General features: G+C 39.5%; 1 protein-coding gene across 1 annotated transcript in view; it reads right to left on the reverse strand.

The window, feature by feature from the left end:
• opn5 (opsin 5) overlaps positions 1-24,412 on the reverse strand; it is an 81,182-nt gene that overhangs the window by 40,292 nt on the left and 16,478 nt on the right. The window contains exon 2 of the mRNA XM_084737510.1: positions 12,667-12,813. Coding sequence (XP_084593636.1) covers positions 12,667-12,799 — 133 coding nt within the window. The 5' untranslated portion in view covers positions 12,800-12,813. The remainder of the gene's footprint in view (positions 1-12,666; positions 12,814-24,412) is intronic.

The following is a 24,412-nucleotide window of genomic DNA, read 5'->3' on the forward strand; positions in this document are numbered from 1 at the left end:
AAGAGATAAATATTTCCTCAGGACTTGGTGGAAACCAAAAACAGAGCTAAAAGACAGTGAAGGGTTGATTTACATTCACCAGTCAGATATAAACGCAACTCCATATGAATGATTGAGTTGCTCAGTGTACTGTAACTGAGCAACTATTAGCAAACACGTCTGCCATATCAATTTCAAAGGTTTTGTAAGTAAATGTTTTGTTCACAACCTGCTTCTGCTGCCCTAAAGGTGCAGTCTGCCAATACCAAATACTGATCTGATACCAGTTTAATAAAAAAATTATTAGAATCATTAGTTGTACAGTTGTACACAGATGTGTTGTATGGTCTGGCTCAGGTTGTATCCTTTGTAAAACATGAATAACAGGGTTCCATTTCGAGGTATTGGAACAACCCTAGTGACAAGTCCTGAGTCAAGTCCCAAGTCCTAAACTTTTGAGTTTTAAGCTCTGAACAAGTTATGAAGCACTTTTCAGCAAATGTAATCCGTCCTGCACATTTTGCATACTGCAATTTGTTGACCACTGAATTATTTTCGTGCACAAAACTACCTTTGGCATAATTTTTCTCCAACTGTAGCTCAGTAGCGTTGCAGTAGTTTTTCATGGTTCTCCCCTGTAATGTGACTGGACTCTGTTGGATTGGATCAGACATAGTAGATCTAATTATCTGTCAACTTACTGGGAATTAATAGCATTAAATTGGGAAATCAAATGATTTATGGCATTGTTTTTTTTTTTAAATAACATACCTTTTAATCTTTAGTTGGGAGAAGCCATCAAGTATTTTCAAGTCCAAAGGCTCAAGTTTAACTGAAGTTACAAGTCATTAGTGTTAAAGTCGAGGTTGATTTGCAAGTCTTTGATTTAGTCCAATCGAGTCTAAAATCAAATTTGTGACTTGAGCCCACACCTCATTGCTCATTAACCTGATGTCACATCTCTCTCTGTGGGTGTGTGAGTGCCTGCAGGAGTCAGGACAGAGCCACTCAGTTGCATCTCATCACCATAATGAAGCCAGATCATAGACTCTGTTACCAGTCAGTGTTTGCAACATGTCTTTCCCTTGTTACCACTTTTTACTCAATTTCTGCTTGTTGTCCTTTGTTCCCCTTATCTCACGCAGTCCTGCCAGTCCTGACTTTGGTCCCTGCCTCCTCCAATCAGCTCAGTCAACACATTGTCACTCCCAGTGCATCATCAGCCAAAGATTAATTGTTAGTGTTTAAGAGCTTATAACATTATTATTGACATATGATGACCTTTCCCATGCTCAGTTACGTCTCAGAGGTCATTGGAGCAGTTTTTGGGTTGATATGATTCATTACACAGATTTAGTGCACACGTTTGCCATTTTTGACCACTGGAGAATAGATCAACATTGTCAAAAATCTCTCCAAAATGCCGCAATATGACACCTGACCTTGAGGTCGCCATAGTAGCCATTTCTAATATCAACACATATTAATGCAACTGAAAAGCTGAGACTCTCGTGAATGAGCCCAAACATACCCAATTCCAAAACAGTTTAAGAACCAAAAATCATCCATATATACTGCATGTAAAAAAAAAAAAAAAAATACATGTTTTTGCAAAAAATGAGCATTTCTGTGAAGGATAAATTTGTGGGTACTCATAGAACTAGGGTTGGGTGATACAGCCTAGACCAGGGGTCTTCAACATTTGGACCTCTGAGCTGATAGAAAGACAGAGCAGAGAACCCTTCTACATATATGGCATTGAATATTTTCTGGTCTTCACTGGTTTGCATTTGCACATAGCCGCTAAGTCAGCAGCTGTTGTGCATGGCTAATGTTATGTGAGTCAGTATGACCCTCAGCACTTTTACCAGTGGTGTCTGAGGTGGAGGGTATGTCAAAGTCTCTTTCTCATTAATTTAAAAAACGATCATTTGTGTTTCACAAGATTATCTGTACTCTTGGGATAATAATACAGCTGATTAGCCAAGACATTTCAATAATACATAGCTAGCTAGTTCACTATTATGGAAAATGCTGCATAGTGATTTAGGAGGTTAGACAGCTGATATGTTTGCACAAGAACATACAAATACAAATAGGCCAATTTATCTTTGAATGCATATTAACATGTATCAAACAAATTAGCAGTAACTCTGAGGATCTCAGGGGTTGTGGACTCCTGTTGAAGACCCATGGCCTAGGAAAAAATCTAATTACAGGATATTTTTGACCAAATAACTTAAAATAGATATTGCAACAACACTGTAGGGATGACTATTGGTAATTTCCAACATTAATAACATTCATTTTTGATGATAATAATGACTAGGTGGATAAAGGCAAATGATAGAACACCTAAAACAGTTGTATGAGTTTGGAAAATTACATTTCTTTACTGTAATGCAGCCTTCAAAACCAGGAAAAGACAACACTTACACAAAGGCTACAATCTCTGAAGGGAAGACATGCTTTGGGGGACAATAATGGTGGCTGTACATTTGTAAAATTATTATCACAGAATATTACAATATGAAAAGATCTTCCCCCTTTGGAGTGTCAGCAGACATCTTGTCTTGGGAACCAAAATGTCTAGAAACATTCCTGGCCAAGTAGAACATGTTCATTATCTTACGATAAGCATCGCGATACAGGGGTTAAGATTCAATATACTGTGATATATTAAGATAATGTAAGCAAGATGATATATTGCTATTTTTAGCTAATAGTGGGAAACTGTCATTGTCTGATGAAAAAAACACCATATATATAACATTTGAGTTTGGAGGTTTTTACACAACACAAAATTAACCACTCATATAGTATCACAAAATATAATATCGCAATACTCAATATTTTTGATATTTTCTCACACCTCTATTCATTATTGATTGTGTCCAACTGTACGTTATGTGTATGTATATCTGATACTACTATTACTAAACCTGAGCTGTGTAATTTCCATGACATTGAAATAGCAGATACACTCCGTCGTCTTCATCCGTTCTGTTGTGTCTTGCACATGCATGGCCTTATTCTGCACAGCCACACAGAAATTTCCTCTTATCTGACAAGAGTCCGTACAACATCACTATCACCACCACAATCTGACCTTTGACCAGCTCAGCCAGAGAAAACAGAAATTATCCCTTCTCATTTCACTCCTCCCCAGTTTCCTTAAAAAAAGAACCAGTCCTGGCCCAGAGGGTTAACAACCTCTCAGGCACAAACCTGCCGGCCTGTCAGCTGTTTCCCATTCACCCCGTTTGATCTGCACGAATATCTGTTTCGCTGCTGAATAAACCTGATTCATTCCAATTATTTATTGGGCCACTTGAAGTAAAATGGCAAATTAAATTAATAAATAACACAATGAGCGTACTGTACCTGCCCTCATTTCCATGCACTCATATGATGCACTGCACCAGGAAAAAAAAAAAAACAGCAAACAGAGGCTGTCTGCCAAGGCTGGGCTGTTGGCGCATTCCCACGTGGAGCTGTGTGGGAAAATGGATCATAAAAGAAGGAGAAAACCGTGCAAGGAATTTGAATTGACAGAAAATGAATTGCTTATCCCCTGAAGCATGTCTTCTTCAATCTCTTCCCCTCTCCATTTTTCAGAGCTCTATTATTTGAGATTTAATATTAAATACTGTGTTTTGAGGAGGTTGAAGCCTGACACACAATTACGGGAACACCAGCTCGTCATCTACAGCATCAATCACATTTTCCTCCTGATATAATCTGTTTTATTTCACTTGTCCCGTTGCTGTGTGTCACACTGACTCATTATCAGCAGGACGGGTGCTTAATTTTACTTTTAGGAGCAGGGTTCATGCTCTGGTGAGTGTATTTTTGCACCTCCTAACCAAACGTTTTCAGTCCTGTTTTTTGGGATGAGGAGCAAAAGTGTTTATTCATAAAGGTTCCTGGAACAAAGGGTTGCTTTAAGTGAGGAAATTCTTAAAAAAAAATTTATGAGAACGTCCCCTAAAAGTTAAAATTAGCTCCTGATAAAAGTTTTTCAGAAAGCAACTTTAAGATTCCTTAAAGGGATAGTTCACCCTCAAATCAAAAATACATATTCTTCCACTAGATTCTAGATTCTCAGACTGTGGTACTTATACCACTGGTGGTATGTGACAACCATCTACTGGTACTTGAAGGAAAGTCAGAAAGTTTTTCAAAAATGAAATAAATTAATTTAAAAACATAAAATGCAAATAAAATATTACACAATTCTGAATGAAATGACATGAAATATCTGATCAGTGAAATGACAGTGAACAGAGGTAAAATAAAAAGAATGAAAATGATAAAAATGTAATCGTGGTCCAAAGTGGGCGGAGTGGAGTTCAGGAGGAGAATATTTCAAGCAGTTGTGTTGAAAAGGAAGTGGACGACAGTGAACTGAGCACCGATTTGCGCAAAACAGTTGGGTGGTGCCTGGAAAGCTCAATATTTTCTGAGGTGGTACATGGGGTAGTAAGTTTGAGAAACACTTTCCTAGATTGTTTAGGTTAAGTTGCAGAGTTTTGGAGATATCTTTATTATCTAGTCTGAACTTTAAGGGGAAATTCTTAGAAAATGTCTAAGACTTGTCTTGGAATTTCTCCAAGAATCTTTATGAATGAACGATTTTATTCCTCATCCCAAAACAACAGGACCAAAAATGCGTGACTCCGAGAATTTTCTGGTACGTCAGTACTGATTTCCTGCTCTCAGACACATGTTGAACCTGAAAAAAAGAGTCCAAGATCTGGTTAGGAGGTGCAAAAACACACCCACCACAGCATGAGCCGCCTGAACTGTCCCTTTCAGTCTTTAAGAGAGCTCCTAGTGTGAAAAACTATTAGGAGTAGGGAGGAGGACTTGAGACTTAAGAGGCTTACCAGCTTCTTAAGCAAAGGAGGAAACGGCACAAAGACAAAGATGTGGGAGAAATGTTCTCCAAACGCTGGATGAACGTGAGTTAATGAAATGATATGGATTAGATTATGTGGGAATACAGTTTGTGGTCAAACTCCTTAGAGATGCACTCATATCTCCCACACAATAAGTGTAGAGAACAGGACACATTTATCAAGTGAATTCCTACTTACAGTGAAGTGACGTTAACCTTTAAGTGCAACTCTCAAGTGATCACTTGATTGATTACATGCACACTAAGAGAGCAGTAGAGAAAAGTACCACAAGGGTTGGTTTAGTGCAGACAATGAAGAAAGTGTATGGAAGTGATTGCAAACAAAATCAATACCAGCTTTATTCTTACTGTTTGTACTCCTGATGAGTGCAAGAAAATAGAAAGAAAAGTAGTGTAAAGACGCTCGTATCAACAACTAAAAGTCAAAAATGTCACTTCAGGGGCCTGTGCTGCAAAGCAGGATTTGTGGTTAGCGAGCTAACTTTCAGGACTAACTCTGGGTCTTTGGCACTACGACGGTGGTTCACCTCTTACCGGGATGGATCGCCATGGTAACGGATGAAGCACTCCCTGCTGACCAATCAAATCACTTCATCTAACAGCACTAGGCATCACCAAAATCCTGTGGAGCTCAGTGCACAGTGCGCGGAGGAAGGAACTATTTCACTGTGCATTTATATGCTGATATTATCCTACAACAGAGACTGATTGAAACTCTAAAGCCTCATACTTGTACTTTAAAAAACATGTGAACGTCAGCCTGCTGACCGCTTTGAATTATGTATCAGGTGACAGACCATTTAGTACCTTTAATGATCATCTGTCTATTTCTCTCTCAAGTCAGTTTGACACTGCTGCTGAAAGAATAAGACCAAAACTGTCTCATGAATACCCAATAGCAGCACATTAATTTAATGGACTAGACTAATTATAGTCAGATCTACTCGAGGTCTAATGATGAAGACTCATATTATAAGACTCTGTGTCTGAAGTGCTTTTTTTTCCAGATGAAAAAATCAGGTGAAAACACTCGGATGTGAGCGCACGAGAGGCTTTTGAGACGCAGAGAGAGGACTTTTAATTTATGTCTTGAATGGTTTTTAATGTGTGATTAAGGTTTGGTGTATTCACACAGTTCGTGATTAGTTTTTTTTAAGTGCTGGCTGTCCTTCCAGCATGTGGCAACTGCAGGGGTGTTTCTCTCATTCTGGATTATGATGGTTCTGATCACCATCTTTCTTGTATGTCTAATATCATATCTTGCTCTTGATCTTTAAAATATACTGGTGTGCTGTCAGTGGTCTTGTCAGATGTTGCACATATCACCCTGTTTATGTGAATATGCTTGTATCTAGATTGGGAAACCCTGGGTTGATTTACTGAGTTGATAACCAGCTTTGTGTGACCGCTTATCTGTGGTCGCTTTTGTTACATTTAGTGAAGCCAGATCACTTAACTGTAAGCCTTAAATGCATTAACCTTTTGGTTAGGTCCTTGTATCTGATTGGCTGATTCTACATGGGATCATGTAAAGTTCCTCTAAAAATTTACTCCTACAACTCCCTGTAGGCAGATGTGAGATGTTCTGTATGAGCTCGTTTCTGTAAAATATACCAAATTCTCCATTTTCCTGGTATTCATCTTTTATGTATTTTATATTCTGCTGCCACCACATTGTGCTTAATTCCACTCCTATGTGTGAGTGAGTATGTCATCATACTGTAATCATTTCATTACTAGAGAATATTTACCTATAGACTTCCTGCTTGACTCAGGGAATGATCATAGAAGTGGAATTACAACCAGCACAGTACTCAGCTAACAGCATGGACTGACAGATAAAGAGCAGTTTCAATAAAATGTGTGCCTGTCCACCTGCACGCGGATTACTGTTCTGGAACTGGACTTGGTTTAATTTTTTGCTCGAGGGACATTCTGACTCGCTGCAGATCATCCGTTCAAGCAACTACGGAGCTCAACGCATGGCTGCTCCCTGAGTTTGCAGTGTTTGCATACTAGGTTTTCTCACTTTGCAGCATTTGGTCAACGGGTTTCCTTAAGTCATTTGTGTTTTGTCTATCTGACTTCATTAGAGTGCATAGCAGTAGACACTGACAGTATTGTAAGTGTGCAGGCTGTGAGTCTGCATGAGGGCCTGCAGGTCACACGAGACTCACAGCAGATGTTATCAGCACAGGGTTTCTTTTCTGTTTTTCTTAAAATAGGCACTGAGCAAAACAGTCATAACACCGGTCACTGTACAGGCTTGATAGGCCACACTCCTGCATGCATTAATCGCAGAGTGTATGTATTTGGCAACAGTTTATAAATCACTACTTTCAAACAGCCTTTAACCACTGCTGCTTAAATTAATTTATTTAAGACCAGCACCGAACACAACTTCACAGTAGATCTACTGTCCTACTGACCTGATCAGCCAACACACATAAGTACACACACAAACACAGTAACTGTAGCTTTTTCTTCCACTCATAATCAGAACAGAGCTACAAGGGAAGGAAAATGCATCATTTAAATACCTTGATCTGACAAATGAAAAGAGAGGATACTTTAATGGAATGTTGATGAAATAGGTTAATAAAAAAAAAAAACGCAAAACAACAAACAAAAAACCTCTGCAGCCTCACAGAAATTGGTCCCCCCTTTGTTCCCTCAAAAAAAAAAAAAATTAAATTTGGAAAAGGCCCTCAGGCTATGTTACCTCATTGTTGGAAACAACCCATTCCCTCAACTGTATGTTCTCTCAACCCTATGTTCCTTCAGCCCTATATCCTTCCAGTCCAATGTTCCCTTATTGTTGGAAACAGTCCTTGTTCCCTAAGCCATATGTTCCCACAGCCTATGTTCTCTCAGCCCTGTGTTCCCTCAGTCCTATGTTTCCACAGACCTATGTTTCCTCAACCCTATGCTTCTTGAGTCCTATGTTCCTTCGCTGTTGGAAACAGCTCTATGTTCCCTCAGCCCTCTGACCATCAACACAATGATTACCTGGTCAGCTCACAACAACACAGCTTCATGACAAATCAGCCACACACCAGGTTTTTAAAAGACAAAGTCAAACAGGTCATCTTCCAACTTGCTGCACACCAATCCAGATGTGTTGATAAGCAACAGCAGCAGAACGCTGCTATATTATTTATTTAATGCATGTGTGTGATGATCTCTCTTTCGGAGAGAGAGCTTTCGGAGGAATTTGTTGGCTGATCAGCACAACCTGAAACTTCATTGATTTAGCGTTCTGATTGCTTTATTGACTGAGCTGACCTCTGTATCCACACTCAACAATCGTTGAGTTTATTCTTCTCATTCTGCTGTTATATTCAGGCTTTATGTTCTCAGTGAATTCTTGTTGTCTCCTTGTTGTCTCCATGAAAGCACCAACCAGGGTTGCTAGGATGGGATGTGAAACTGCCCGGGCTATGTAGTGTACCCACGTCATCATTTACCATGCTTCATGTATATAATCTGTGCGCATAATGTGATTGTCTATCACTGATTTTCACTCTAATTGGAAGACAGGCATATGCTAAATCGCCACGCTAGCAAAAACACAGCGGACACAGTAAATCGAAGTGAAAACAGTTTATTTATGTTGGTACAAGGTGAGCCGTGAGCAGTGAAAGCAGAAAGCACATAAGCCTGACTGCAGATCTGAGCATGTCAGCAGACCTGAAATCAGCCCACTGACAGATAAAAGAATTCATGTGTGTTCGTGTGGGATCTGTGTTTACACATACCAACAAACAGATTAAAATGTTCTTGTCAGGCCTTTGACTTAATGAGGTCTCTTTAGGATTATCCTGTTCTTTAACGGCACTTCATGTAAGAATATGTATGTGTGTGTGTGTGTGTGTGTGTGTGTGTGTGTGTGTGTGTGTGTGTGTGTGTGTGTGTGTGTTACTCATGTCATGGGGACATGGACCTGTTATCACACTACATTTTGAGGACTCATCTGCCTTATGGGGACTCAACGCAAGTCCCCATAAGGTTAGGTTAGGTGACTAAAATGATCAAAATCAAGTCTAGACTCTACTCTTTATAAACTCAATAGTTCCCAGCCAATTGACATTAGAGGCTGGATATAAGTGTTACACACAAGTCAGTCTGAAAACTCATTAGCTGCTTGTAAATGTGACTGACCCCAGGTTCATGCTGACCAAGGTACCTTTGATTGTATTCTACTTTATCACCGTTTACAGGTTTAATACTAAAGGAGGTCAGAGGAAGGAAAGCAGGGACCTTTATTTCACCCCAAAGTTAATGTTTTCCTTCAATTTTGTTGCTCTGAATGAACCACATTTCCCATAAATCCCCTTAATTGCCTTTAACAAGTCCAACATTGTACTTCCCCTTCTCAGCTTCCCCACACTTGCCAACCTTGAGGTCTCAAAAACAGGGATACCAAAAGAAAAGTTTTAGAGACTGTTTTCTGCAGTCCAGCAACTCAGTTTTCTTTCATTCATTCACTCTTTCCCCCTGACCCTAAAAGAACTGTCAATAAATTGGCAGGCAATTTTATGAAATGTGTGTCCCTTTCCTTTAAAACCATCAAACCACCAAGTCTGGTTTGGTGTAACTGCATTGTTGTGTGGAAGGAAACTACATTTTAAGTTATAGGGCTTATACACACTAAACATTGTCAGAAACAGATTTAAAAAAAAGGAGGTAATAAACAGTGTGGGAAATTTGTCCAAAATCGTGAGGAATACGGGAAAATTGTGATTCCAGGAGAAAAAAGGGAGAGGGCAATGAAAAACAGGAGTCACCTGGGAAAATTGTGAGGGTTGGCAAGTATGGTTATACCACAGCCAGAATAGAATGTGGTCATGATTCACTGATGTTACATGGGCATGTAGCAGCTAGGGTTGGACCAATGGACGATGCCACCATCATCAACCACTGAGTCCTCGACCGTCCTAACATCTTGATTTACGTCTCCACATTGTATTTATCATTTTCTTTTTAAATACAAATAAGATACGGACATGTGGTGCCAAGACCAAGACAAAGACTCTTTTAGAACCGGCAATGATATCATCGTCCATCGCCATGTTTTTCTGCGGACATCTCGTAGACATCGCCCAGCCCTAGTAGCAAATTTACATACTGTAGGTTTGCCAGTCAGTTCTGAACTTATACCGTAAAGCCGGGCTCAGACTACAGGAGTTTTGTGACAATTTATCTGGTCTGAGCACCTGGCCTGTCCCGGATTTTCAGCCCAGATGATCTGGTAACGTGAGGGGTTAACACATCCAGTCTTAAACCTCCAGAGCTGCTCCTCCTGATTTGCTACAGGCTCTGTTCTATTCACGTCTGTTTCCCCACAAGATCACGTGAGATCACGTTCCCCATGAGATCACGTGAGGTGGTGCACTGCTCCCTCTGGCACAGTAATCTTAATGACAGCCTGAAGTGTGTGATGAGCTATTAGTTTTGAATCTTGTAGTGATTACATATTAGATTAGAGAGAAGAACATAAGTGACATTTCCTATGTGCAGGGGGATGCAACCCAATTTCAAAATGGGCTAGGATTTTAAAATCTTTGAACCTGGTTCAGCCAAAGGTGGCCTCAACAACAAGCCCCTTTGTACTCCTGCCTGCTCCTCTGCAAAAGGATTTCATTACCGCTAAAAGTAAGTAATTTGATTTGCTGTTGAACCATAGTAATTGTAGGCAGTCATCTGCCCATTAACAAAATGTTTTTTTGAGACCATACTAATCTAATGGGAATAAGATATTATACGCAAATATGATGATATGAATTTGTACTGATATATTAGTCTGCATACTTTACAAGACAGTTAACATAATATATTAAATTCCAATGAAGTCCAAAAGAGTTGTCAGTTCAGCATCATACAGCATGGGGCTGGTAAGCTTCTCTAGTTCCTCTTGAAGTAGGAGTTTTGTTTGAGCCCACTTGGTGTCATGGATGTTAAAAAAAGAATGCGCACAAATTACTAAACTGCGCTCTTAAATGACTTAATTTGTGTTCTTGAGTGCAAAATCTGTTTGCACAAATTATCAGAAACATCAAACAATATTGTATCAAATGTTTAAGCAACACCAAAGATAACACAGTGTTGTTCAGCTATAGTAGATACATGTCTCTGTCCACGACTTGAAGAGGTCACTCAGTAGAGTGCAGATTTCCACCAGGAAACACCAGATGAAGCACCTGCTGCAATGCTACCACAACTGGCAAATGCATTTAGCAGAGATTTGCAAAAAAAAAAAAGGTTTTCTTCTCCAGATGTACGCAATGTTTTTTGTATAGTATAGTCTCCAAATAGAGTAATGTTCTTGCGTGTTGTGGATTCACCTAACTGTATAAACATAATAAGGAAACAATAAACAGAACAATAAGTCCAAAGATCTTACTTTAAAAAGTTATTTATTCAAAACATTTTGTTATTTATCTACCACCAGGCAGCTTTAAAGCAATATCATAAATGTACAAATCTTTTGGAGAAATGAAATTCTAAATAATTTACACTTGATGTTGCCTGTTCATAGGTCAGCCTGCATGTCGAATGGAAGTTGTGTCTATTTAGAAGCTTCATGTATAGAGCTGATTCGATTGCCCCCAATAACTGAATTTAATTCCAATTTTTAACCCATATCTAATTCATTTTTTTCAGATTTAGAACAAACAAAATTTCATGAAAATCAGTTCAGAATTAAACATGTTACAGTCGACTTTGCAGTGAAGTCTTCACTCGCTCATTTGTTTGCTAGTAAAACAGGGATTTATGTATGTCGTATCGTGCCTGCCTTTAGTTGGTCATATCATTTCAGGTATGGAATAAATCTGCAGATGCTCTAGATTGAGATGAAACAAAACATTTCTTTGGATGTCAGTTTTTGAGCCATGACAAAGGCCAAAATGTGGCCTGCAACAGACTAGTAGGTAAGCCTTGTTTTTAGCCTAGCAGTTGTTGAAGACTTACAGTGCATACCAACTGGTTAAGAGGAGTGAGGAGGCAGCAGTCGAACAGTAAATAAAATGGCTTTTCAAACATTATGAAACTCCACAACTATCTGTAGAACACCTGAATGTAGCTCCGGCCCCATTGGTCACACACACAAATACAAAAAGAATTGTTTCACTACAATGAAATGACTACTACGGGGCCTAACATCATCCCACACTGATATAACTGGACTCCACGTGAGTCGCAGCTTTCCAGTCATACACAATTTATGCAATTCCAGTCCTGTTTAGGGACCTCAGTCTGCAGGAATATACACCAGTTTATAATAAGAGAAAACAACTCATTATAGTGCATGCAAAATACTTTTTTCCAGTAACTGGGGTTAGCATAAAGTCAGGAATCTGCAACAGGGAGACCCTTGGGTACCCATAGAACCCATTTTCATTCAGATTTCTTAAGAGAGCGATCAAGGGACTCCTCTGAAAAAGTTTTGTAGCATTTGCTCTAATATTGCCTCCATATGAACACTAGCATTTATTATTTTCCATCTTTCGTCAGTTCGTTCTACCAACTAACATGACAAATGAAACTGAACCGTTTCTCACCAGCCTGATCAAATTGCAAATTTCTTGCATGCCACACACTGCTATTATCTTTATTCCTTTCGTCAGTGCCTCGCTGTGAGATGCTGATGAAAAGAAACCCTTGCCTGATTGCAGAAACACTTGATGACCCTTTCAGTGACAAGAAGAAATGAAACAATTTATGAGGAGATGAAGAAAATGCATTCTTCCAAACATGGGACTGACCTATGATACAGATGTAAAAAGCTGCGACCATGTCCGCTTCTCTGGAGAGTCTTGAGGCGAAAGGGTCACCACGGAGGAGATAATGGGGGATGTGTGAGGAGTGCTGCCATGTCTCGTTCTCCATCACTGCCATCAGTGGGGAATGTCCTGTCAAGTGCAAGAAAAGGCGGAAACAATGAAGCCACTTCCTCCTATTGAAAACTCAGTTCGCACATACACAGGCATCAGGTAAACAGGACTCATAACTGCACAAATGTATACATTCAGAATGCAAACACGTACGTGCAGGTGTAGAATAATTCATGAGCCTATACAACAAACACTTGAACACAGGATTCTTTGTCACGACTTCACCCGAGCCAGCAATCAAAAACATGTCACAGGTGTCAACAGATTTCGTTACATCACTAACAGAGAAGTAACTGCACTTTACTGAGTGACAAGATGATGGGTATGAGGACATGTCCTCAGGTTTAGATTTATCTCAGTTGTGCAGGTTCAAGAGAACAAAGAAGGAAAACGTTTGAGTATTTCTCACAGAAGACATATTGATACAGACAGAATCTTACATACAGGATGAAATCTCTGTCTGTATCTGTATGTCTGTCTGTATGTATGTACACTGATTAGCCACTACAGCCCACTTAGGACCCTAGAACTGATTTCAGTGTGAGGACCCTATTTTTTTTTTTTTGCTTTTTACTGTTATTGCTCTAAATGAATTACATTTTTGAGGGCTTAAACCTGCTCAAAAACTCACCAAATTTGCCACATGCAACATGGTTGTCATCAATAGCTGTGGCAAAATGGCTTGGCCATGCCCTCTAAACAGCAAGCCCCGTGGCATGTTTCACCCACATGCACAAAAATTGGTACACACGCGTATCATGCACAGATGCACACAAAAAAGTCTCTCGGACCCATCGCCTAAACCCAACAAGAAGTGGGACATTGTGAATTAAGTGGTCAATTTTGGCGATTTCCATGTATCGTCTTTTTGAACAAACTCCTCCTGCAGAATTCATCATAATCAGTGTGTGCCATCTCGACTAGTTTGTGATCAAAGGTTATTAAATGATTTAGCTATAGTTGAAAAAATGTTGCTGTGGCGTTGAATAGCGCCACATACTGGAAACAGGAAATTACTTTTTTAGACTTTGACATGCTCCTTCTAGCATGTTGACCATATCCAATTCAAGTAGTTCAGAAAAGCTGTGAAGTTGACATTCGTCAAAAGGCGTTGCCCTGACAGCACAGTGGATTTCAGTGTTTTGCCATTTCACAGGAAGTTGCTTTAACTTCAGTGTACATGGTCAAATCTGTGTGAAACGTAACAGGTTCGGTAAGAGTCCCATCCTGAACACATCTACAGCCCCCTGTATGGGTGACATGTATGAAAATTGGTTGACACATGGATCATGTCCAGATGTACAAAAAAGCCTCTTGGAGCTATAGTTTTAAACCCAACGGGAAGTTTCAAATTTAGTGGTTATTTTTGGCACGTTGTATTTTATTAAGCTCTTCTGACAGTTTTAATCAGATTGACTTCAGAATTAATGTGCCACCTAGAGACATTTGTCATTAAAAGTAATTAAAAGATTCAGTCATTATTAAATGGCGTAGCTATGGCGTGATGTGAAATTTCACCATAAAATAGGAAGTTGCTGGAATATGATTATAAATGGTCTAATCTGCCCCAGATTTCACATGTTCAATAAGACTCCCAGCCTGAAGATATCTACATGCCAATCAGGAGTCATAGTCATTGTGCCACCTATTGGAAACAGGAAGGCTCGTGTGACAATCATATTTTCATGGTGTGGTCCACAATCCATATACTGGAACATGATGCATAATTAGTGGCTATTCTGCAGTACCATCTGGTGGAGACAGGAGGTGGCATCAAAGTCCTTCCTGCATTGTACAAAACACATGAAAATTCAAAGCTTTGTTGATTATTCAGTGTCAAGCAACAGGGATACCGCTGCAGCACCCTTCAATGAACAGGGGGGTGTGAGGGCCCAATTATTGCTACTTGCAGATTTGCGTGTATGGGTACAGGTTTGCGAAACTGGACCCATCCTAGACTCTGGATTGGAGATTTTTTTTTTAGGTTTGCAGTGGGAGCTGGCTAAATAGCAGGAAGTGTTTGTTGAGCCAGTTTGCCAAGAAAAAAAGCAGAGAAGAAACAACTGCAGGGTCATACATTCTGTTGGTTACACTTCAGCTCTTTCTACAAAGCTATGCCACATATTTGGTGTGAAGTCAGTGAGGGATCGTGTCTTGTCCCTTGAGACTGAATGGGGCTTTGCATTAAGCTTTGCACCTGGCTGAAGCATCCATGTGAATTGGCAGAAAGACATTGCTATGACTCCCTCCCAGTGCGTATAGTATGGGTAAGTAGTAGGAAAAAGATTGCTATAGATGGGAAACTGGCCACAGAGAGGACGAGAAAGACATGATGAACAAGTAGCTCGCTAAATTCTTAATGTGATATGTTTTGTTTAAAAGTACAATTTAGTCACTTGCGTACATAAATGTACTGTTATGGTCCCAGAAGGACGGACACCTGTGGACACCATGTAATGTGTATTAGTCTTCTTTCTGGAGTCTGCAAAGCATAATACTCACTTAAATGGTATGGATACAGAAACCTTGCAATACAATTCCGTTTAGATCCATATGACAAGCGTTTTTTTTCTAGGATAGTGTATAGTAACAGAAACACATGCATGTTTAATTCCTGCAGGAGAACCTGGACATTCTCTGTGCACCACTCTACTTAGTGAACAAACCACAATAAACACAAGAATAAGACCCAGAATCTCATTTTTCTATCCTATGCATGCCTTACAGTATGCTGCGTGCCACATCTCTCTATTTGTTCTGTAACATCTCTGCGCTCTGCACAATACAAGGAAAATCCAATTCAGTCAGGAATCCGTCTTTAAAGTTTACTATTGTAGCAATTTCTATTGACCTTGGTTTAACGGCTCGGTTCAAAGCAGCTCCTGCCCAATCAGAAAGTAATCTCCGAGCGAAAGCAACCCCCGCTTCTCCCAGTGGTAACAAAGTGAAGGGAGCCAAGGCATGACAACATGCTCAGCGTTATCTCTACAGTATATATGACAACACATTGGATGATGAAATATTGTTGAAATTCCTGGTGCATTATAGAAATAATAAGATAAGGTTACCTAACAGTATAGGAATCAGCGTTGCAGTGCAGTGAAACTGCTGACAGGAGCAGCAGCACCAGAAAACAGCCATTAGATGTGAGGGGCCATATATGTGCAGACTGTACAATGATGTGGAATGTGTGGGTGGGTGGGCGTGAATTTTGGCCTCAAAGCAGAATGAACAGATCAATTGCCAGTGCTGAGATAGCACGGGAAGAATTTTGGATCCATTAATAGAAAAATCGCAGATAAGGTTTAAAGCCATTGCCTGCTTTTTGAAAACGCAACTCCCTTACAGTCCAGTTCTTTGTGAGGCTGCAAATGCACCTCAAATAAATGGAGTGTTTAGTTTAGGAAAGGCTACGTGAGTTGCTTTCAAATTAATTTGAACTATGTGGTAGTTTGAATCAGTTTGTTCCTGATTTTGAAAAATGCCGGCCTAACTGTTAAGCAAAACTCGATCTGACATCATTCCTCCCACTGAAAAATCAAAAACAGGTAGAAATTACTAAGCACTTGGGTGACCCCAGTGGTTGGTTTCATTTAAGCCACGGACACCGTATGTGATGGTCACGTTGGTTTTGGCGGACTCTTGGCGTGACTTTTGTTGGCATTTTCACTGTGATATTCAGGGTATTCCAGAATTTTGGAAGCACGGTGGCCAACTGGATCCTGAAGGGCTAAGCATTGAGAAATGTTATTTTCAGGTGAGGTATTTTTAAGATTTTTTCCTAACAACAGTTACAGGTACAACTGATTCGTACCATGCCAGAGTACGAGTGCACCGCCCCTCCTCCCAGCAGGCAGCGGGTATGAGCCTGTCAGTTTCTAATGAATCTGATTCACTAACATACGCACGCTGGTACGAACTAACTGGACCAGTGCGCATGTTTCATGAATCAGGTGGTCACTTTGCATGCGAACTTTTGTGCGCACATTAAAAACATTTCTACGCACCTGTTAGGCTGTATGGAGATAAACCTCAGACACAATGGGCCTCATTCATTGTCTTGTCTGGATGCACCTTAATAATGAAAGATGCATATTGTCACCCCTTCATTCCACTACTCTCATTCTGGATATACAGCCTGTCCTGCATGCCCTGTTTGACCCACGTGCCCCGAGACACCCGCGGTGCAGATCTGCACTCTGCCGAGTGTCCTCTACATGTACTGTACACGTCAACAAGCAAGTGGACCAAGGAATGAATTCATACATACTGGATTGTCTTGATTAGATTAGTATTGTTGCATATAAACCGAATACACATGTCAACAGTTATTAACTGTTGTTTGCCCGCAATGATGTCATGATTGCAAAACCGCAGACAGTAATCTGATAAAGCTGTTTACAAGACTGTTAAAATAATTGGCGAAGGCAGGCTCAGTATTCACTGCAGTGACAAAGTGGAAAGAAAACTTCTATAGTGCACTCGTTCTTGAGAATTGGGCTACAATCACATTTTGGGGGAATTTTGATTTTCTTCAATTATGCTGGAAAATATTTTTAAATGGTCAAACTCTTGGCAATTTACCCTTGTAATGTTTCAACTTCCCACTGATTAGATTTTTTAAAAATTAAATGTAGAGGTCAACCAGTTGATGCATTCTGTTCACAATTTTTTTCATTTAACAGCATAGTGGTTTTGAGCAGCCATTTTATTTTTTTAAAGTTGCACAGAGTTTTCTTAATGCTAATTAAAATACACATTTTAAACCATAATTCTTATTTAGCTTTGATTTAGAAGAGCTATGGAGTTGACATGTTATGGTTGAAACATATTTGATAGTAATATCATTTAATGAATATGTTGAAAAATAAAGTTTACCGGTGCTTGAGCAATATTCCTGCCTTTTTTAAACCAGGAAGTGAGACAGGGGTCCTTAAGTATAGCTAACCATTTTTAAATTTCATTTTTGTAAAAAGTCTGATGAAAATCTGGGACACAACTTTACAGGTCCAACATCTTCATAAAGAAAATCAATTTCAAAACAAAGATTATTTAAATACCTCATGTCTGTACATGTGAATTATTTTCTGAGTCAATGGTGTTTTCTGGCAAAGAGCAAATTTAGAAATAAAAACTAACTGAAACAAAACAAAGCATTTCATAAATTAAATATATTTCATATTTGTATATAAAACCTTAAGGAGAACATTTTCACCAAGTGCTGGTATTGATCTTTCGTCAAGATCTTTTTGGTAGGACATTGTTTTGGTTTGTCCCAGTTCTCAAGAGTGCTGCGTCCAACATGTCCAAGGTATGCAGAAAGCAACACTTAATTACAACAAATGAAGATTTTTGAATATTTTTTTCCTGTGATATCTACAGTATTATTATCATAAATCCCAGTGAGCACCAACCAGAATTTCATCGTTTCAGTGTTTCATTCTGTCTGACATCTGAGACCTCTTTTCAACCAGTTAAAATGCAGTTACATCATCATGTCGCAACACACAAATTTATTTCATCATTCCTATAATTTGTTCAGAGAGAGATGATACCGATTAGTATGGAGGCATTTTTCCAAAGTCATAATTCACTGGTAGGTGAAATCTAATTTAAACACATTTAATGTTTCGTATGAAAAGTCATTAAAACAAACTTGTTGGCAGCACACAGCCTGTACAGACACTTCCACGACGTCGTAATGGGAGAAGTTCTTAATGGAAAATAAAGAACTGGCACTTCTTGCTGTAGCCTAACATGCATGTGCAATATGCACCAAAAAAAAAACATGGATTAGTGGTCTACACATGAACACTTTCAGTTTTCAGCCTGTTCTGAAGGTCTTTTCACCAGTGGCCGTAGTCTTTATTTTAAATGTAATTTCAACAGAAAAATGCTCACTGGAATGGTGCGTGTAAGACTGATTAAGGTTAAGGGAAAGTTGCAATCATTGTTTTAAAAAACAAAACATTAATTATTGGTCCGTCTCTGGTCTCCGGCATGATAAGCCACACACACTACACACACTCCCACCTCCCTGACCTCCACATCCTTTGTTATCACTTCACTCTGTAAAGGTCACACTTCCTCCTGAGCTGGCACTTAAATTATGCGCTGCAGAATTGTGCAGTACAAACAGAATTCCCAGGGAGACTGGATGCGGATGGAACGACCCTTTCCTTCCTAACATATATGCAAGACAGAATATATATGATACTGTATGTTCAGGATACTGAATGTTACATGACTTTCGTGCTTACATATGTGGGCTTCAGGTTACTCAAATTATTGTCTCAATTCAATGTTCCTCCGTCATTTCCAACATTAAACTCAAGCACTTTTCAAGAATTTTCAGGGTACATTTTCAACATTTTATAGCATCTTACTGCTGCAGTAAATCACACATTCATATACGTAAAGTCAAAATGATTATTTCACTTCTTCATCACATTAAATCAGATGTTAATGTGCTATGAACAACCAAAATTACGTGTTATGATAAGTGAAAACACAACTAAGTTTCATTTTTCAAAATGTGTCACCTGGACTTGGAATTCGATATAGAAGTACCGGAAGTTAACAGGCCGCCATTGCTTCGGTAGCGTCTCCCTACAATATGAGCAGAATGAATGTGAACTGTCATAAGAAGTGTACAATTTTCTGCTTTTACATTTACTTTTTCTGTAACGTTCCTTTTGATGACAATGTCTATTTAGTCGGGAAGAACCAGTGCAGTTCAGCAGCTGCACCATTTCAACTTTGGAAAAAAATGGAATGCAAAATACACAAACTTCACTTCATAAAGAGTGTCACAGTTTATGACCAAATACTCAAACCTACAGAGATTCACTGAGCGTACAGAGGACCATGATGCGCCATAGTGGATCAAAAATATTAACAGAAAGGAACTTTGTTGATGAAAATCTTGAATACCTCATGAAAAATCTGAATTCATATAGATTTTTTAAAATATATATTACACAGTTCTTCATCACTTAAATGTGGCGAGGTGATCCATTTTTTCTTTTCTCTGGCTATTGTCACAACCAACGTGAGTCATATGTATATAAAATCTGAAGGACGTTAATACTGCCATCCTAAAAAGTACCCTGACCACTCACTGAGGGCCGCTGTTTAACATCATCAATACGATTATCCATGTTGTCACTATTAGAAAGCAACAGCAGACAGGGTGTCCAGAAGGGAACCCCGCAAGATCTCGCAGGAGTGAACATTTTGACCAAAACCATAAAAAATCTTGCAAGAGTGTTGCAAATCCAGGGTTGCCTTCTAGACCCAAACAGTAGACACCAAGAGCAATGGACACAACGTGCCACTACAGTAATGGTGCCACTACAAGATGCATAAAGTGGCCGCCAGATTCATCTATAACAGTCCCTCCAGGAAGTTGTCACAGGTTGTCGTTGTAATTGACATTGATCGATGGTCTGTGCACTATGTTGTTGCAAGAGTATTTGTAATCCTGAGCTCTTCTGATGAGGTTACTTATACACTCCACACAGAGTGTGGTTTTATTCTCCCTGTAACAACTTGCAGTCGATTTTTAATGAACAAAAAACCATATGTGTTTGCAATTTTCAGTTGCTCCCACAACTGATAATTTAATTGCAAGAACACCTGTAAACATTGCGACATGCATCACATTTGTTTTAGAAAATCTGCTGTGAAATCAGGCACTTTAGGCCACAACAACCGTCCCCAAAAAAGCCTACAAAATCCTGGAAAGATCGATATGGCATAGCTGAGCCAATATTCAATCTATGTTATTTCCTCATCTATACAAGCAAGTCTGGTAGTCTGGTTTCAAGCTCAAACAAAGCACTTTTCAAACCTTGAAAACACTTCATTAAAATTCCAGCATCTGTGTAAACTGTCAATGGTACTGACCAATTCAAGGCCTCTCTGTGGATCCCGTGGGCCTGTCTGGTATAAGATGCTGCATGACCTGTACTTTTAAGATCAAAAAGGGGACATCGATATCAGTCAGACAGTTACCAGGGAATTAACTGATTGGTAGTTAATAGCAACAAGTGTGTTTTTAACCAGCTAACATTGCACCAGCAATTGTCTCAGTGGGCCATGGTATTGATTGTTTTAAATGCTCTGTTTATTCCCAAATAATTTCAGTCATATTGCCCTCATGAGTGTAATGTGCCTTGTGATGAAGACTGATGCAGGCATCATGGCTAAATCAATTTGGAATAAACACAATATGAGTACATGAGCCTCAATGTTTCATAAATGACAATCATTACATCTGTCTAATCCTGGAATAAAATTTAAAACCATGGGCATTTTCAAATGTGGCCAAAATACTTGAACTGATACCAATTGGTTACTCTCGAGAGAAATCCTCAGATCCATTGATCAGTTGCACAACTCACATCCAACAGAGCATCCAGTCAAAAACAAAATCACATGCATGAAACGTGCTATTTTTGTCAATATAAAATGCTTGGCCAACTAGGTTCCTTGGGGATTGTTATCGCATCTGAGGTGCAAGAAAATGCAGCTCAAAGCAGCTATAATCATAAGTTTATTTTCTGTATGGGACAGAGGTGACTTAAAGCGACAATCTCACTGAGGCTGATCCTCAGCCTGGTGAAGTATTAGTAAGTTTACATGAGGCTGAAAGCACACTTTGGTTTAGTAGAAAAAAGTTCTGTGTCACTTGATGTTGATTAACATCCAGTCAGAGTTTTCACCATCTGGAAAGTTTGTTTAGTTTGTAGAACCTGTGTAATGGCATCCTCCGACCATTGTGGGCCACTGTAGGACCATGGCTTGTGACAGCACATGGCTGAGAGACAGCCCTCATTTGCATATCCCATAATGCATTGCATGAGAGTTTAAATTTGATATTTTATGTTCAAAATATACAGCTTATTCTACAGACTTCAGATGATATCTTTGGTAAAAATCCATGCAAAAATCACAGTGTAATCATTTTGACGTTTTTCAATGAAAATAAGAATAAAAATGTAAAAGTTATCATTTCCTCCAGTATCAGAAATCATATCAACTGCAAATAATCGCAATTACATATCTTCTCAAAATCCCTCAGCTCTACTCCCAGTTCACGCCGCTCAGTGTAGTATTTTCAAGTAGAAAACACGTGGCATTGCAGACTTTAGATCAGAAGGTAGACCAGTGACGTGACCAATACCTGATTAGTGACACACATCAAAATCAATACCCAATACAGATATAAAACTGGATCAGTTGCATCTCTACTGAGAATTAAGTTGAAGTCATGCCTCTAGCAACCTGACAACTCTAAGTCCAAAATTCCCTTTTAGCACTGTTTTGGTTTCCACCAATAGCTGAAAGAAAAATCTGGCACAATGCTCCCTTTGTTCATAAGGTAATCACTGACTTTGTCTGTTGGCCCTTGCTGCTGGAAATGAGGTTGGTGACAAAAATGCTCCTTAGGGCTGAGGGACTGCTGAGTTGAACTCATCTGTGGGTCGTCATTATGAGCGACCTTTCATGACCTTTCACACATGAGTAGCACAGGGTTGTGCGGTGGTGTGGTGGTTCTGCACAGATGGTTTCTTTTTTTGTCCTTAAAACATACCCCTTGTATGATCAGAAATTAATGTTTTATTTCTCTGATTCACTCTCTTTCTTATTACCACTGCTCCCTCTTCTCATTCAGGCTCTACCTTGCTACACCACCATTAACGTGTTTATCTTTAAAACAAAAGGACATAAACCAAAGGAAGCGTCTTGGTATCACTAATTTGCAGCATAAACTGCAGCCAGATGCAGAAGTCGAAGCTTGGTACGCAAAATAAGCCAAGCGGGGAAACAACTGGGAGAAATTCACTGTTTGGTCCATGAACTCCGCCTGGTGTTGGCAGTATTTCAGGCTGGCTGTGGAGCAGTCTCATTGCCAGCTTACGTGATTGGCCACCACAGCATGACATCGAGTTACGCTTCTCCAAAAGTTGACTGCTTCACCTTTTCTGTCATGGGGTGCTGCATCTTTTCTTGGCATCCCCTAAGGCTCCCACCACTGCTGCCTAATTGGACTACCCCATTCAGATGCCCATTTCTGGCCCTACTAAGAATGTCATGTTTACTGCATTATTTATAGAAACAGTACAAGAACTACCTAACAAGGCCCTTCTTGACAGAATTAAGGGCTTATTGATCAAGCGTACAGAGTGAGCTGTGGAATCCTGTGCACCCAGGACTAAACTGAGAGATCACAAGACCGGCACACTTCATTCCTTCAGTTCATGTAATTGTGTGCAGCCGATGCCAGCTCAGTTCATGGCTCCAGCCTCCAGTCTAACTAATTACAGTCGAACCACAGAAAGATGATGAATCATTCAGTGATTTGGACAGCCTGAAGTCCTCTGACCTCTTTAATCAGGTCAATCTGTGCTCCTAAATCAAGTGATTTACATTCGCTGTTCAAATAAAGATTACCTCTACCTCAGATGAATCCTTCTTTATCCGACAACTCATTTTCACATTAAAGGGCAGGTTGATTCTTTTTTTAAGGTTTTTATATCAATCTGTAGCTGTAGTAGTGTTCCTTGTGTATTCAAGTATGAAAAAACAAAATTTGGTTGAACTCTGCATGTTTTAGTGTCAGAATGCTACTTTCACAAGCCCTTCTAAAAACGTTTTTCCAAGTCACCTGTCATAGGTTTATGCATGGTGATGTTACCACAAATAAGCTCCCCCAAGGTCGAGGGAGGAGAAGGAATCAGTGCTCTAACCTACATCACCTTGTCTTGTTGATGGCTGAGTGGGAGTTTTCACTTGAAAAAAAGGAAAAGAACACATTTGGATCTGTTGGATCAGCCGATCTGTAACACATGGGCTAAAGTGCATAGCGCAAGTGCATTTAGGGGTTGTATGAACTGTGCCTGTGTGAGAGACTTGAGAGGTGTGTAGAAGAATACAGAACATTACTCATATCAGACCCTGAACAATCCTTTTGGATTTAAACAGTGACTGAAGTTGTAGCTGTTGAGCCTTGAGCGTAAATGCACACATCATCTTTGTTAATGGGTAGATTCTTCATCCTATTCTTCCTACCAGTAACCCATGCACTGTTAATCACAATGTTAATTTTTATGATCCGCAAATCAACAGCAGAAGCAGATTGTGCGCACGCTGTGAATCTGCCTATGTAGGCACATCTTTTAATATCTGAATGATGCATTCTTTAAATAGCAGGAAAACTCTGCACCATTTACTTTTAGAGATGCACTGATTTCAATTTTCTTGGCTGATTCCAATTTTTAGTCTTTCTAAGGCCGGGCCTTATTATATTTTTATATTAAGATTATGAACAGGGGGAACGTGAACGTGTGGGACGCGATTTCACGTGATCCCATGTAGAAGCAGATGTAAACAAACCGGAGATTGATTCGGTGCAACAGTTTGCTGTAGGAAAACTTTAACTTCTGCGTCTGTTTGTCTCATGGCAAACGTGTCTGGACGAGAAAATGTTTTAGGAGACGCATCAACACTGTCTGTTTATTCTTCAGCCAGAACAGGAGGTGAGATTTTAACTGTCTCTCTGTGAACAGCAGAGTTCACAGTTCTTGGAATCTGTCACTAACACCAACTTCAT

This window comes from Lutjanus erythropterus, chromosome 15 (genome assembly GCF_056507025.1).
Source record: "Lutjanus erythropterus isolate fLutEry1 chromosome 15, fLutEry1.hap2, whole genome shotgun sequence".
Lineage (NCBI taxonomy): Eukaryota > Metazoa > Chordata > Actinopteri > Lutjaniformes > Lutjanidae > Lutjanus > Lutjanus erythropterus.